Consider the following 12,765-nt stretch of genomic DNA (forward strand, 5'->3'; position numbering starts at 1 on the left):
TATTTTCATCTAATTAATGCCTCATCTAACTATGCATTGTGTGCAAACCCTGTAAAGTAAATGTGAATAAAAAACAAATAATTCAATGTACATGGTTAATCAGTGTTTGTCTTTATTTTAATATACAAAAAGATGGATGTATTCTCATCTAGTTTATATTTCTAAGCATTTCAACGCACAGATAAAGTTACCATTCGTACTGTTTAGTGAAACCAATCAACACAGACCGCACATTCACACACATACACACAGTTCACATAAACAGGGAAGGTCACACGATTCAGTCAAACATCCATTCACACTATGAGAAATGAACAATATGTTGACTGTAAAATTTAAAAAAAAAAAAAAAAAAAAAAAAAGGATTTTGCTTTCACAGGATTCACACATGAAAAGGAAGAAACCCTTTACATTTGTCAAGTAAATATATACACGATAATTGATACGTTGTTTTTTTTTGCTTTTTTTCCTTTTTTTTTTTTTGAAGATGAGACTGACTCCATGTTAGTGTTACTAACGAGGTACTGCATGAGGTAACTGGTTTTTCTGTTCAGAAGAGCTGGGTGTAAGACAGCATTTGGAGGTAACAAGCAATCACCGTAGATTTTCTTGTGATCGTTGTTTTCTGGCACAATACGTGAAAGCACCTGGGTCACGTTCAGCTCCCACATAATAATTCAACCCACAGCTTTTTTTTTTTTTTTTTTTTTTAAATCCTATCAGGAGGCTTTAACATGTGTCCTCATCAGAACATGATCCAGGTGTGATGAGATGTACTTTTATTGATACGCAGAAGAAAACTGCTAAGTCACAGCTGAGTTTAATGAGTTGACTTGAACTATGATATTCAAATGACTATTGCTGTATAATAAATATTGCTGGACCCTTGGACCACGCACATGCCACTGTTTACATAACTCCTAATAGGGCTGCATTATCAATCATGTGGTTATAAACACATCAATGATTTCCAAACACTAAAAACATTGTTCTGTATTGATTGATGGGTTTTTTTCTTTTTTTTTTTTTTATATACGTCCTTCACCAAAACTGCACAGACGCAAGCGTTACAGACCACTGTTAAAAGCACCATCTTTTCCACAGCACTAATCAAAGCACAACAGATGAGCCTGTGTGTTGTCCGACGTGGCTAAACTATCACTGAACAGGTCTGAACATCACATCAGCGGGTTAATATTGAGGTAATACTGTTCAAACTGGCATTTTGAGCGAGTGGCCGGTCACAGAAGCCACCCGCCAACGAACCATTAGGGATATTTTTTTTTTTTGTTGGTTTTTTTTTTGTTGTTTTTCTTTTTGTTTGCTTGCTTTTGATGGTATACACACTAAGCTTTCTAATGCAAGTGCTACCTACACAACTTCTGATCCAGAGGAACTGATACCATTATTCACAGAAATCAGTAACACAACCCTCCTATGTTGAAAACTCTGAAAATATATATATAATCACAGGGCTAGTTGTCAAAATGACTTTTAAATATGTAGAGGTGGAATTGGAAATCCTTTTCTGTTTCTGTGAAATGAGAACAGTAATGCCCTGCTTTCTTATTAAAAAAAAAAAAAGAAAACAAAAAAAAACAGATCAGTGTTCGGCAACTGTGTGTACAGGTCTATTTACAAGAATCTGCCTCTCTTCTTTTAGATTTGTACAGCATTAACACTGTGGTCAGGCTCTATTTAAAAAAAAAAAAAAAAAAAAAATCTCCACAGACAAGAGACCCAACCAGCAATAAAATATCTCAACTACTAAAACACAATAAAATACATAACACAACTTGATATACATGTAGAAAAAGCCTGAGGTACTTGTCAGAATATCTGAGGTCAGTCTGGAGGAGTAAGCAGCTGAGGGCTTACCCAGTCAAAGAAAAAGACAAAAAAAAACAAAAAAACAGAATATTAGCCTCACATAATATCATGGATAGTTATCACATGTTAGCGTTATATTAACAAAGAATACATGTACATCTACAAATCCTTGAGTATCCTGGAATAGTCACAGCAGCATAACGGACATTCAATGTATGGTATTCATGTTATGATACACTATGGCATTGCATTTGAGACAAAGGCAACCATTTGAGCTCTCCTTGCATGACGTACAGTGACTGAGGTATCTGGGGACTGGTGTCCGACTGAGTCTATTGAACAAACACCCATGAAAATTAAAAACAGACATGTTGCTTACTCAAGTATGGCCCACGCAAGGATAAACCCCGACTACCTGTCCATGGTTCTTACTTATAACACGCTCTCTATCCATCTCATATCATTTAGTCTTCAAACTCTCTCTCACACACACACACACACACACACACGAACACACATACGCTCGCACAACACACAGTTTAAAATCAAGAATGTGTAACATTGCAACTCCAGACAGCATCCGTCAATGCCCCTGGCACTGGCAAAGGAGTAACTCTGAATTTCTACAATTAAAAAAAGAATCCAGGAATATGTCCATGATAGCGAGCTGGATAGCTTGGCTCTCAACTTAGAGAAAATGTTCCAAAGAAGCCTACTGGATACCTGAGAGGTAGTTCCCCAGGGACAAGACGCTTGTCCCAAATCTTCAAGAAGTCCAAATGTCTAATACAACTGCTCAGCTCCCATTTAGCTCCCTCCCTTACGATAAAACAGCTGTGCTCCGATCGGGTTTTGATCTTTTTTTTTTTTTTTTTTTTCATTCTGAGGCATTCACAGGTTTAAAATAAGGGAGCGCACTCGAGTTTAAAAATTCCGAGAAGCTTCGACCCCTGAGGAAGATGAATATATTTCGTCTAACAGTCTCAAAACGGTTCCTCCTAGGTGTGCAGCACGTCGTCCGAGGTTTGGAGCAAAGGTTCATTTCATTTGGCCGCAGACGATCATGACCAGACAGGAAAAACAACAAAGAGAACAACTCATGAGGTAATAAAAAATAGACTAACACAAAAGAAATACATGAGGTAATGACGACATTTAAGATTTGACACATGGGTGTTATCAGACGTGCCCATCGCACAGCTTATTACTACTTCAAAACTACAGCAGATGGATGTGTTAGTAAGATCCGACTTAACACCGAAAACATTAAAACAGGAAAAAAAAAAAATACCAGTATTGGGATAAAATAGCAGCTGCATTCAATTTGCTAGTGTTTTTTTTTTTTTTTTTTTTTATGTTTTTAAATATTCACGGAGATCCGCTGAGTTTGGATTTGAAAAAATAAAAAGTCAGGAGCCTGGGTGAAGGATGGTGTCACCCGTTCAGGTACTGGACTCTTTGGGAGGTAGGTCCTCGTTGGTGAGAGACGTCACAATGGAGACGGGGCTGTCTGAGGTAGTGCTGCTGATCGTCCTGGCTATCTGGCCGATGCGCTCCTCGACGCAGCCGGCGGACAGGCGCGCCTCTGCGTCGTGGTCCCAGCATTCCTCAATGGTCTCGCACATCTGGCTCAAACCCTGCGGCCACAAAACGTGACATTAGAGCAGTTTATAGATGAATATTTTTAAATGAACAGGCGTGATTACTGAACCCAAACAGTTAAGAAAAAGTTCTTTCATAAAGACATAAATCTCTCAGTGAACGCTAATCAAGTTTCAGAAAGAGGAAAAACATAACTGATTCAGAGAACCATGACCTCAGATAATCGAGCTTTATTGCCTGGAAAAAAGGATGTATGACATCCTGGCTTTGCAGCTGAAAATGCGGGAGCAATTCTTCCACTCTTACTCACAGGATGTTTGAGCCAGCAGTCCTTGATGACGGGACGCATCTTCTTGTGCACGACCACATCCTGCAGATCCTCCAGGGAGGGATGCTGGCCTATTTCATCCTCAAACGGCAGCATATACTCGCCAACTGTACCTGAAGAGAGGCAATAAGGCCACAGGATGAAAAGCACATTACACACACACACAGACCGGGGGAAAAATAGCACAGTATTGAAAAGTCAGCAAAATGAAAACCGGTTTTGTTTTTTTTGAAAGAGTAACTTTAACCACATTACACCTTTAACCTTCATCAGATAGCTTTCCCAGGCAAAACGAAAACTAATCCTTTGTTTACTGGATCAGCCTGAAGCAGGGTGACCTTTCACCTGTGGGCGAAGAAGCAGCATTCCTGCACTGTTTGACTCACCGTCGTTCTCTGAGCAGCGAGACACCAGCTCCCACAGCACCAAGCCCATGGCGTACATGTCTATCCTCAGGAAGGAGTCTCTCTGGAAGTTGATGGCTCCCTCCAGCACCTCTGGAGCCATGTAACGCCTCGTACCCACCTGGCAGGTTAAGGGAAATGAGTCTTTATGAGCGTGTGCAAGGATGTGGTTTTTGAGGGCTACTGATGCTATCGAGCTAATATGATGTACAGATGGTAAAATTATTAGCTGAGCCAAATAAAGCAAAGCAAAATAATGCTTTTGTATTTAACAGGATCCTGATTGGCTGCCGGTTTTGCTTAAAGCAGCAGTGTCCGAACCTTTTTTAAACCACTCTGCTGCCTGAATTAACAGTTTTGAGTTCTTTTCAATCTCTCAATAGGAAATTCACAGCATTAATATTCTCTTTTTTCCAAGTTAATATTTACTAGAGAACCTGCATATTGTATATTAAGCTTATGTGAATGTTTCATCAAAACCCAGGTGACAGTAGGACTTGTATCATAGAGCGAATGAAGAAACTGTAGAAACACAAAAATGAAGGGATTGTATACCTGGCCATGAGTATCTCCTGGAGGTTTTCCTGGTTCAAACCGTACAGCGAGTCCAAAGTCTCCAATGACTGCAGCCAGATCATCTCGTAGCATAACATTCTTACTCTTGAAGTCCCTGGGAATTTAATTTCGGGACAATAATCGCAATGTTGTAATTATGTTGTATGTACTTCAAGGGCAAATTTTTCCTAAATCAAGCATAACCAGGAGAAGGCAGTACTAATCAAAGGCTTGAGCTAAAAATCAGGTGCAATTATGTTTTCAGCGTTTGGAGCCAGGAGCCATGTATGCTTTTCCCCCTACCTGTGCGCTATGGTGGGTTTGGGCCCCTCTCCCTTGTAGCTCGGAATGTCCTCATGGAGGTAAGCCAAGCCGCGGGACATGGTCTCTGCTATGTGACACAGCTCGCTCCAGGTCACAGTGTTACCCTTCAGGTGGTCTGTCAATGATCCCTGCACACATGCCAAACACACAGAAGAGTCAGGATCGAGGGTTAAAGATGGAACTTGGTGTGTAAGAAGATGTGTGTAGATTATTTTTTTGGTCCTGTGTTTCACTTTATCTGCTACCCCAGAGATTAAACTATTAAAATAAAGCTTAAAATATAATTTAAAAGTACCTACACAAATTAAAACATTGAAACTAAAAGAGATGCTGTATACACTCATGGCAACTGTTAGCATCATGTCTATGGATAAAGGTGATACCAGTCATTATACAAATATAATGCTACGTTGTGGTTAAGGCAGTTACTGTTTAATCCTGTGTTGATATAATAATACCACTGTTGACAAGACCAATGAACAGGATGTTCTGGTAGCCTAAAGGTCAGAAAAAAGGTATCATTTTACTTCATTATTGCTGATATTTTTGATACTAGCGGTATTTGACATCAAATGCCTGTAATAATTTTACACTACACAATTTGTGTAAATCTAAGCAGCTCTAAGATCACCCTTACATATAGTTGGAGCTGCAGTCCTGCCATAAGTAATAAAGCTCTGCCTTTAATAAAAACAGTAATGCTCTTTTGTTGAGGTAAATAAAGGCCCCTGCCAATATTGGAAAATATCCAGCAGTGCTGGTCAACACAGAAGCCCTATATCCAACATGAATGTGCTATATGTGGGTATATATATATATATATATAACTATGTGTGTGTATGTGTGGGTGGGTGTGTGTATATATAATATATATGGGAAGATGTGTGCTCACCCTTTCGTGAAACTCTGTGATAAGCCACAGCTCTGTCTCCAGGTTGGTTCCGTGCTTCTCTGCTCCGATGTAACGCAAAATGTTCTCATGTCGCATCCCGGGAGTCAGGAATATGTCCCGCTCATTTTGCCATGACTGCTTATCCTGTAAACACAAAATCCACATAGTTAAGTTTAGGTTATGATGATTAAGACAAAAACTTTTACACAGCAAAGGACAAGATAAAAAACTGTGCCTTGAATAGATGATGACACACCTGAACAGGGAAGATCTTTACAGCAACATATTCACTCATCAACTGAGCTTTCCAAACACAACCAAAGCGCCCCCTGGCTTTGATTTCCAGCAGCTGCAGAGGTTTCTGACCCACCAAGGGAGATGGAGGAGCTGGTCCGGGATCCTGAATAACAAGACAAGTAAAACCAGTTACTCCTGTTCTGCTGCTGAATTTATATCAAAAGATTTTCCCGCCTCTTCTACAAAACATTACAAGAACAGAAGACCTGCATAATGAGCATTAGCGGCAACAGCCAGCATGAGTGACAAACAGTCTGGAAACTCAAACTTTGTCGACAGAAAAAAACAAAAAAACAAATGGAGGAAAAAAAAAAATGTTTGCAGTGCCTCAGCTGTCATAGACTACCACTTTAAGTGTGTCAGACTGAAGTATGGCCTGTCTCACCTCGCTCAGATCTACATGGCCGTAGGGAGGTTTGCGGTGGCGGTACATCCACAAGGCCAGGACGAGGGCCAGGGACAGCACGCAGAGAGGCAGCAGGGAGTACACCAGCACATTGAGCAGGGACGGCACTCGGGGTGGAGGCCGGATTTTCACTGTCAAGGAGGAACAGAGTAATTACGGCATGTCAGCTTTATGACATGTAGGTTATTATCAGCATCCCTCACGGACTGTGAGACCTGTTTTTAAAAGAGCAGGGTAACATTTTATCTAGACTGTCCAATCTTCTTCCTCAACTGGCAAATTAGTCTCTGCACGGTCTGTAGAAATGCAACAAATAGGTTGTTGAAAATCTACTAGTTAGCTGGGATGCAGCACTGGACAAATAAGGATACTGAATTCTGCAATTCTATTAGTTTTTTGCTGTAAATGTTTCTTTGTCTATTTGATGTTATATTGTTTTATGACTCAGTTTCCTGATTTGTTGAGATGAAGGGGAGGACTTTGTATAAGGCCTTTGGGCTTCCTTCCTCTCCTGCACAATTTAATATAACTTTTTACTGTGTAATATTTTTATTGTATCCTTTGTGCAAATAAAATCTAATCTGATCCAAAAAGCAAATGAACATGGTGTACTTTTACATTCAGCAAACAGGGAATTGCAAAATTCAATATCAGCTTTGTCTCAATTCACTGTATTTAAGAATGTGTTCATGCTATAATTTCAGTCTCACGTGTTGATCACACTTTCAGGAAAACTACAATGTCAATTAGCTAAATATTTTTAAAATTTTTGACGGTGGTTCTAATCCACACAGATATAGAAGACATCATTTAGCAATATTCATGAAAAACTGCCATGTATGTGTAAAATACATGTGTTTTGAACATAACAGGATACACATGGGTTTTTTTTTTTTTACTACTAGATGCATAGCTAAGCTTCAATCCCACTAATCTGAGGGGAAAAGCAAAGACCTATTTTCTGCTTGTGCTATATGTAGGATGCATTTGCCACTCACCTCGGCTGCCATTGCCAATCATGTCAGGAAGGTGGGTGAATCGTTCATTGCAGTAGTTGCCCTCGCAGCAGCAGAAGAAGACCTGAGGGTTTTCCTCCATGGAGACACACTCTTGCCTAAAGCGACAGACGACACACCTATATTATTGCTCAGATAATCAAACGCTGAAACCAGATACATGTCGAAACTATTTTAACAACCGTTAATGCAATGTTTTGAGATACAGACTTCAATTTGAGTGTCTGGCTCTTGGTTTTTTTTCGTGCTGTACATAAACTCTCTACGGACAAAGTTACATTTGTTCTGTTTATTGCCTGGAATCTGGCTTTAACCTGTGCGCTCCTCCGTGTTGGTTACTACTAACGGCGCCACTGTATGAACAGACAAAGTTTACATTGTTAACTTGAGTGAGCAAAATCTTGTTTTGCCGAGAATATATCTTATTAATCTTAATTATCAACCTAAGGGACACTAAAAACGCTGATCCCAAACTCATAGGAATCACAAGGTTTCTAACCCTGTATGCACATAACTGCAGATATCTGCTCTTTAACAGCACTTTTAATCTTTGTCGTCTTTCACTTTTCACTCACATGAAACTGATCAGAATATTTCTTTTTTTCCCCAGGTCCCGCTGCACTGTCTCTACAGTTATAATTACAGCCAACAGCACTTCAGTTCAAAGCAATTTCCCTTGAAACTGTCAACAAATTTGTAGCGGCATCAAAACCTGCAATTTGCGTGCATCCCATTCCAGCAACACCTTTCCAAAAAAAAAAAAACTGCTTTTAGTTTAAGATATTCAGTTGCTGATTATCATTAATGTGCTAATTTGTCACTCAAAATAGCGGTTATTAATTACTCTTCAAGAAACACAAACTTGTTCCTGAAATTCTCAAAAATCTGCACAGAAATACCTTGAAGTCTAACACATGAAAAGGCCACAAATCAATGCAGAAATGAACTACTTTAATGGCAGCTAATGGTAAACCCTTTCATACACAAAGAACGTGTCATGTAGGAGCAATTATTACAGTTCTCTTTTCTGTGCCTTGCCTCGGTGAGCCACCAGAGATCTCCGGCTCTTGTTTGAAATGCTGCGGCAGGAATATTAAAAAACTAGAAAAGTTTCATCACGCCACACAACTCTGCGCTGGCTCCTGATAAAAGGCTTGTTTAAAATTCTCCCCGTGACTTACAAAATCCTGAGTGGCCCGGTGCCACCGTATCTCTCTGCCATCGTCGGTGCTGTGGACACTGAGCTGTACTCTGCACCGTTGGGGCGGGCTATCTGGTTATTTCTACAGAGAGAATACACGGGAGAGCTGCTGGTTGTGGAGCGTTCGCCCGACATAAATCCCTACTTTTAGAAAGAAGTTCTCAATAGAGAAGCCTGGTCCCGGTTTTCTCAAAACAAGATCATGAACTTCATTTTCACATTACTTCACTCTACCTCAGCCTGTTCACCTGGCCTTACGGTCTGAATTATGTAACACATTCAATAATTTAGACTTGATATGCAGTGTGTGTGTATAGGTGGTTGCATGTGTGCTCACAGTAAGCTACATACCTTCAGGTATACATTCGTTTTTGTATATTTTAATCCATATCATTGTATATTAAGGTTCATATGCAGTGTTTGCCATCTGTATGTACTTTATTTTTACATGTGTTTGCTTTAGAGCTGCAACAATTATCTTTTTTTAAAGAAATAATACCCAAATAATCTGATTCCAGCTTCTCAAATGTGATTTTTTTTAATGTTTCTTTAGTCTTTCATGACAGTAAACTTAATGTCTTTGGGTTGTGGACTGTTGGTTCAGCTTTGGGAGACGCTGATCGACATTTTTCACCATTTTCTGACATTTTACAGACCAAATGACTAATCAATTGATCTAGAAAAGAATAGGTAGCTTAACCAATAAGGAAAATAAATGTTAGTTGCAGAGCTAGTTTGCTTGTAGTGTGAATGGATCTGCTTTTTGTCACTCACCCTTTATGTTACTTGTTTGAACTGTGTTGAGATTTACTGATAAAAGGTACTGTAAATGAACAAAAATCAATCAATAATGAAGAGAGACCACAGCTAATCTGGTGATATACAGCCTCCTGAATCTCTTTATTTGACGTCATGTTTGCCAGGTTTAGACCTTTTCGGGGCCGCGACTATCAATTTTCAGTGGTGATTAATCTGTTGCTTCGACTGTAAAATGTTCCCAGAGCGCAAGATGAAATCTTTTAATTGCATGTTTTCTCCAACCAACGGGTCAAAACCCAAAAGATATTTAATTTAGAATAATATTTAAAAAAAAAATTGAAAAAGAGCGAATCCTCATATTTGTGATGCAGGGGCTTGCAAACGTTTGCCATGATTTCAGCGATGTATTAATTATTGTGTGTCAAATAATTGATTAATCGTCTCATCTTCTCAACACCTTTTATTTCTGTCCCTGAGAACGCCCCAGGTCAGATAAATGAAGATATATTGAACCACGTGTGGGTAACAGAGGCAGATTTCTCTGTTCTCTCGCTGCCACTCACTCTGGGCATGAGCCAGATACCTAAATTATAAATGTCAACGCACGGTGGCGATGACCTCGCTCCGTGACCTGACCTGTCATAGCAGTTGAAGTCGTCCAGCCAGCAGCCTTTCTTCACCAGCTTGATAGTCCCTGAGGAGTTGAGCCAGGAGGCATAACAGTGCAGTCGCTTGTCCTTCTCCCCCTCACAGCGCTCGAAGCCGCTCTGGTTGGTCCTCTCCGTTCGCCAGTTATCATTGTAGTACACACACTCCCGGGTCTCTGCTTCGCCCAGACTGTACCCTGAGATGGACAGAAGGCCTCAGTCAGCTCACATTGTAATGAATCGAAACTCGACAGTGGAAGCGCGAGACATATGGTGCAGGAGCCGTTCGTTGCCACTAAGAAACCTCTCAGAGAAGAGCCTCTATCAGCACTTTGGCATACAGCCAAATTTGGGATCCCTCTGTAGTAAAAAAAAAAAAAAAAAAGGGAGTTCCTCTGGGCTGAGAAATTGTTGCTGAATAGTAGTTCAGCATAATCCCGTTCACTAAAAGATCTTTTCAGACAGTAACAACTTAAAAAAAAGGAGGAAAAATGACAGGATTTAATTAGCTTTAGAGAAACAATGATATGCCCCTGCTGTTGTATAGAAACACACCAGCATGCTACTTCTACAGATAAGGACTCCTGGATCCTTCTGAAGTATGACACATCTGGAAAGACAGATAAGACCTTCTTCTTTAAAAGGGGCTTTTACTGTCATTTAGGAGGAAGAATTTTCCCTAACCCAGCCGAAACGTAACAATGGCTGTCAATCTCCCCCCAATGTTGCTGAATTTGCGTTTATTCTTCCTCTTTAATGATTTAATGTTGGGACTCAACGCACGCAACATGTAGAAGACGTGTTTTTGATGAAACAATGAAGCAGATAACAGGCCAGTAAATGTCATTCACGTTACGGCTCGGACATTCATGCTTAATCTTTGTTCACAGAAAAAAATAGTGCCTGTCTCTTTAAATCCCTGCCTATAGGAGGCTGCCCATCCCCCCAGTGTTACCCCCACCAAGCCATTAGACACACACACACACACACACACACACACACACACACACACACACACACACACACACAGGGAGAGAGAGAGGGAGAGAGAGAGGCACACATACATACATTTAGCTGTCCAGCAGCATACAATGGACTTCATTATAGCATACAGGGATGCATGCAATGACCAAACATCATGCTCATTATTAAGTATGAAGGGAAGGAAGGTAGTAAGGAAAAACACACACATACATACATACACACACATACACACACACACACACACAGCGGTGATGCTCAATGCTCCATTGAGCAGAGATGGCATTTCTGATATCTGTGGTCACATGATCCGGGAGGACTTTTACTACAAGATCATTCCCCAACCCCCCTCCCTCTGTCACTTACTGAGGCTTACACCACAACAACATGAATTCTGGAGAAGCAGCTTACTATACACTCCCAAGCTCTAATCTATAAAGCATAAAGGCATTAGCCCATTGCTATTAGGCACACAAGAGTCAGCTGTGCTTCAATGAAATTTTTATTACAGATCGAGGAATAACTTAAAAAAAAATTTTTTTTTGGTGATGGGGAGAAGTGGGTGTCATTGTTTTCATAATAACTCTTTGTAGAATACCTAGCTAGGGAGAGAAGGATATCCATGTGTGGGACATACAATAAATCTCCCATATGAGTTGCATTATAAAAAAAAAACACTAAACAAAAGAAAAACAACCCTCATGCTCAATTTCACGTGGTAGCAAGTCACAGTGTGTAACAGTAACCTCAATTCAGGGTAAAGACCTGGCTTCAGACAAGCAGACAGCTGCTGTCTGTTCAAATCAAACACCATTGATTTATGAAAATCAGTACAGAGGAGTGTTTTTTTTTCCTCTCTCTCTCTCTCTTTTCTTTTCTTCCAAAGGCTCTTGTTGAGGCTGTAACCACAAACAAGAGTCCAGACCTGAGATGTAGCCTATAAGGTTTCAGGATGTTGATGCAGCTGCTGCCTTCTATTCCTGCCTCTGTGAAGAAAGGCGAGGGGAACGCAACAGTTTTACATTTGGATATTAATCATTTTTTTTCGGCATGAAATACTACATGGTTAATAAAAGTGTTTAAAATATTTGAATTTTTTAAATAAGTCAAAGCTGTCGCTGTGCTAATTATCGAGTGTTTAAAACAGGTACAAACAGAGAAAAGGCGATTTATAGGTATAAAATCTCCACAGTAGCACTCACTGCCAAAAAAAAAAAAAAAAAAGTTGAAACAACTAACAAACATAAACTCGTTCGCGAGTCCAAATTTCAAACGCAGAAAATTAACACCTAAAATATATACATATATATATGTGTGTGTGTGTCTGCTTCGGGATGAACGATTCGCTATAACTGTTGCAATTTCAGAGAGCAACAATAGCAGCTTACCTGCGCATAAAGTTCCCAGAAGAAGTGAACAAGTCAGCCATGAAAAAGACATGTTCCGTTTGAAATACAGGACAGAGATTCCCCCCTCTTTCCGTCGCGAACATTAAAACTCAGGTTGTCCAAAAATATCAGTCC

The 12,765-nt window shown here is 40.0% G+C and overlaps 1 protein-coding gene across 1 annotated transcript; it reads right to left on the minus strand.

The window, feature by feature from the left end:
- Positions 1-714: 714 nt before the first annotated feature.
- On the minus strand, positions 715-12,713 carry LOC122993371 (activin receptor type-2B-like). The gene is made up of 11 exons (XM_044367499.1): positions 12,631-12,713; positions 10,251-10,458; positions 7,637-7,752; positions 6,618-6,769; positions 6,192-6,335; positions 5,936-6,079; positions 5,023-5,171; positions 4,720-4,834; positions 4,147-4,285; positions 3,743-3,873; positions 715-3,467 (listed from the first exon to the last, which is right to left on the minus strand). Exons 1-11 carry the CDS (start codon positions 12,680-12,682, stop codon positions 3,273-3,275), a joined length of 1,545 nt encoding a protein of 514 aa, XP_044223434.1. The 5' UTR covers positions 12,683-12,713; the 3' UTR covers positions 715-3,272.
- Between the last annotated feature and the right edge of the window lie 52 nt (positions 12,714-12,765).

Source organism: Thunnus albacares, chromosome 12, assembly GCF_914725855.1.
Source record: "Thunnus albacares chromosome 12, fThuAlb1.1, whole genome shotgun sequence".
In the NCBI taxonomy this organism is placed as follows: domain Eukaryota; kingdom Metazoa; phylum Chordata; class Actinopteri; order Scombriformes; family Scombridae; genus Thunnus; species Thunnus albacares.

Bases quoted from the DNA above. Each gene is read 5' to 3' on its own strand.
- LOC122993371 (XM_044367499.1), bottom strand. From the start codon at position 12,682: ATGTCTTTTTCATGGCTGACTTGTTCACTTCTTCTGGGAACTTTATGC. The intron at 10,459-12,630 runs GTAAGCTGCTAT...TGTCCATCTCAG, and splicing joins TCTGGGAACTTTATGCGCAG to GGTACAGTCTGGGCGAAGCA. The intron at 7,753-10,250 runs GTCAGGTCACGG...CTGTCGCTTTAG, and splicing joins GACTTCAACTGCTATGACAG to GCAAGAGTGTGTCTCCATGG.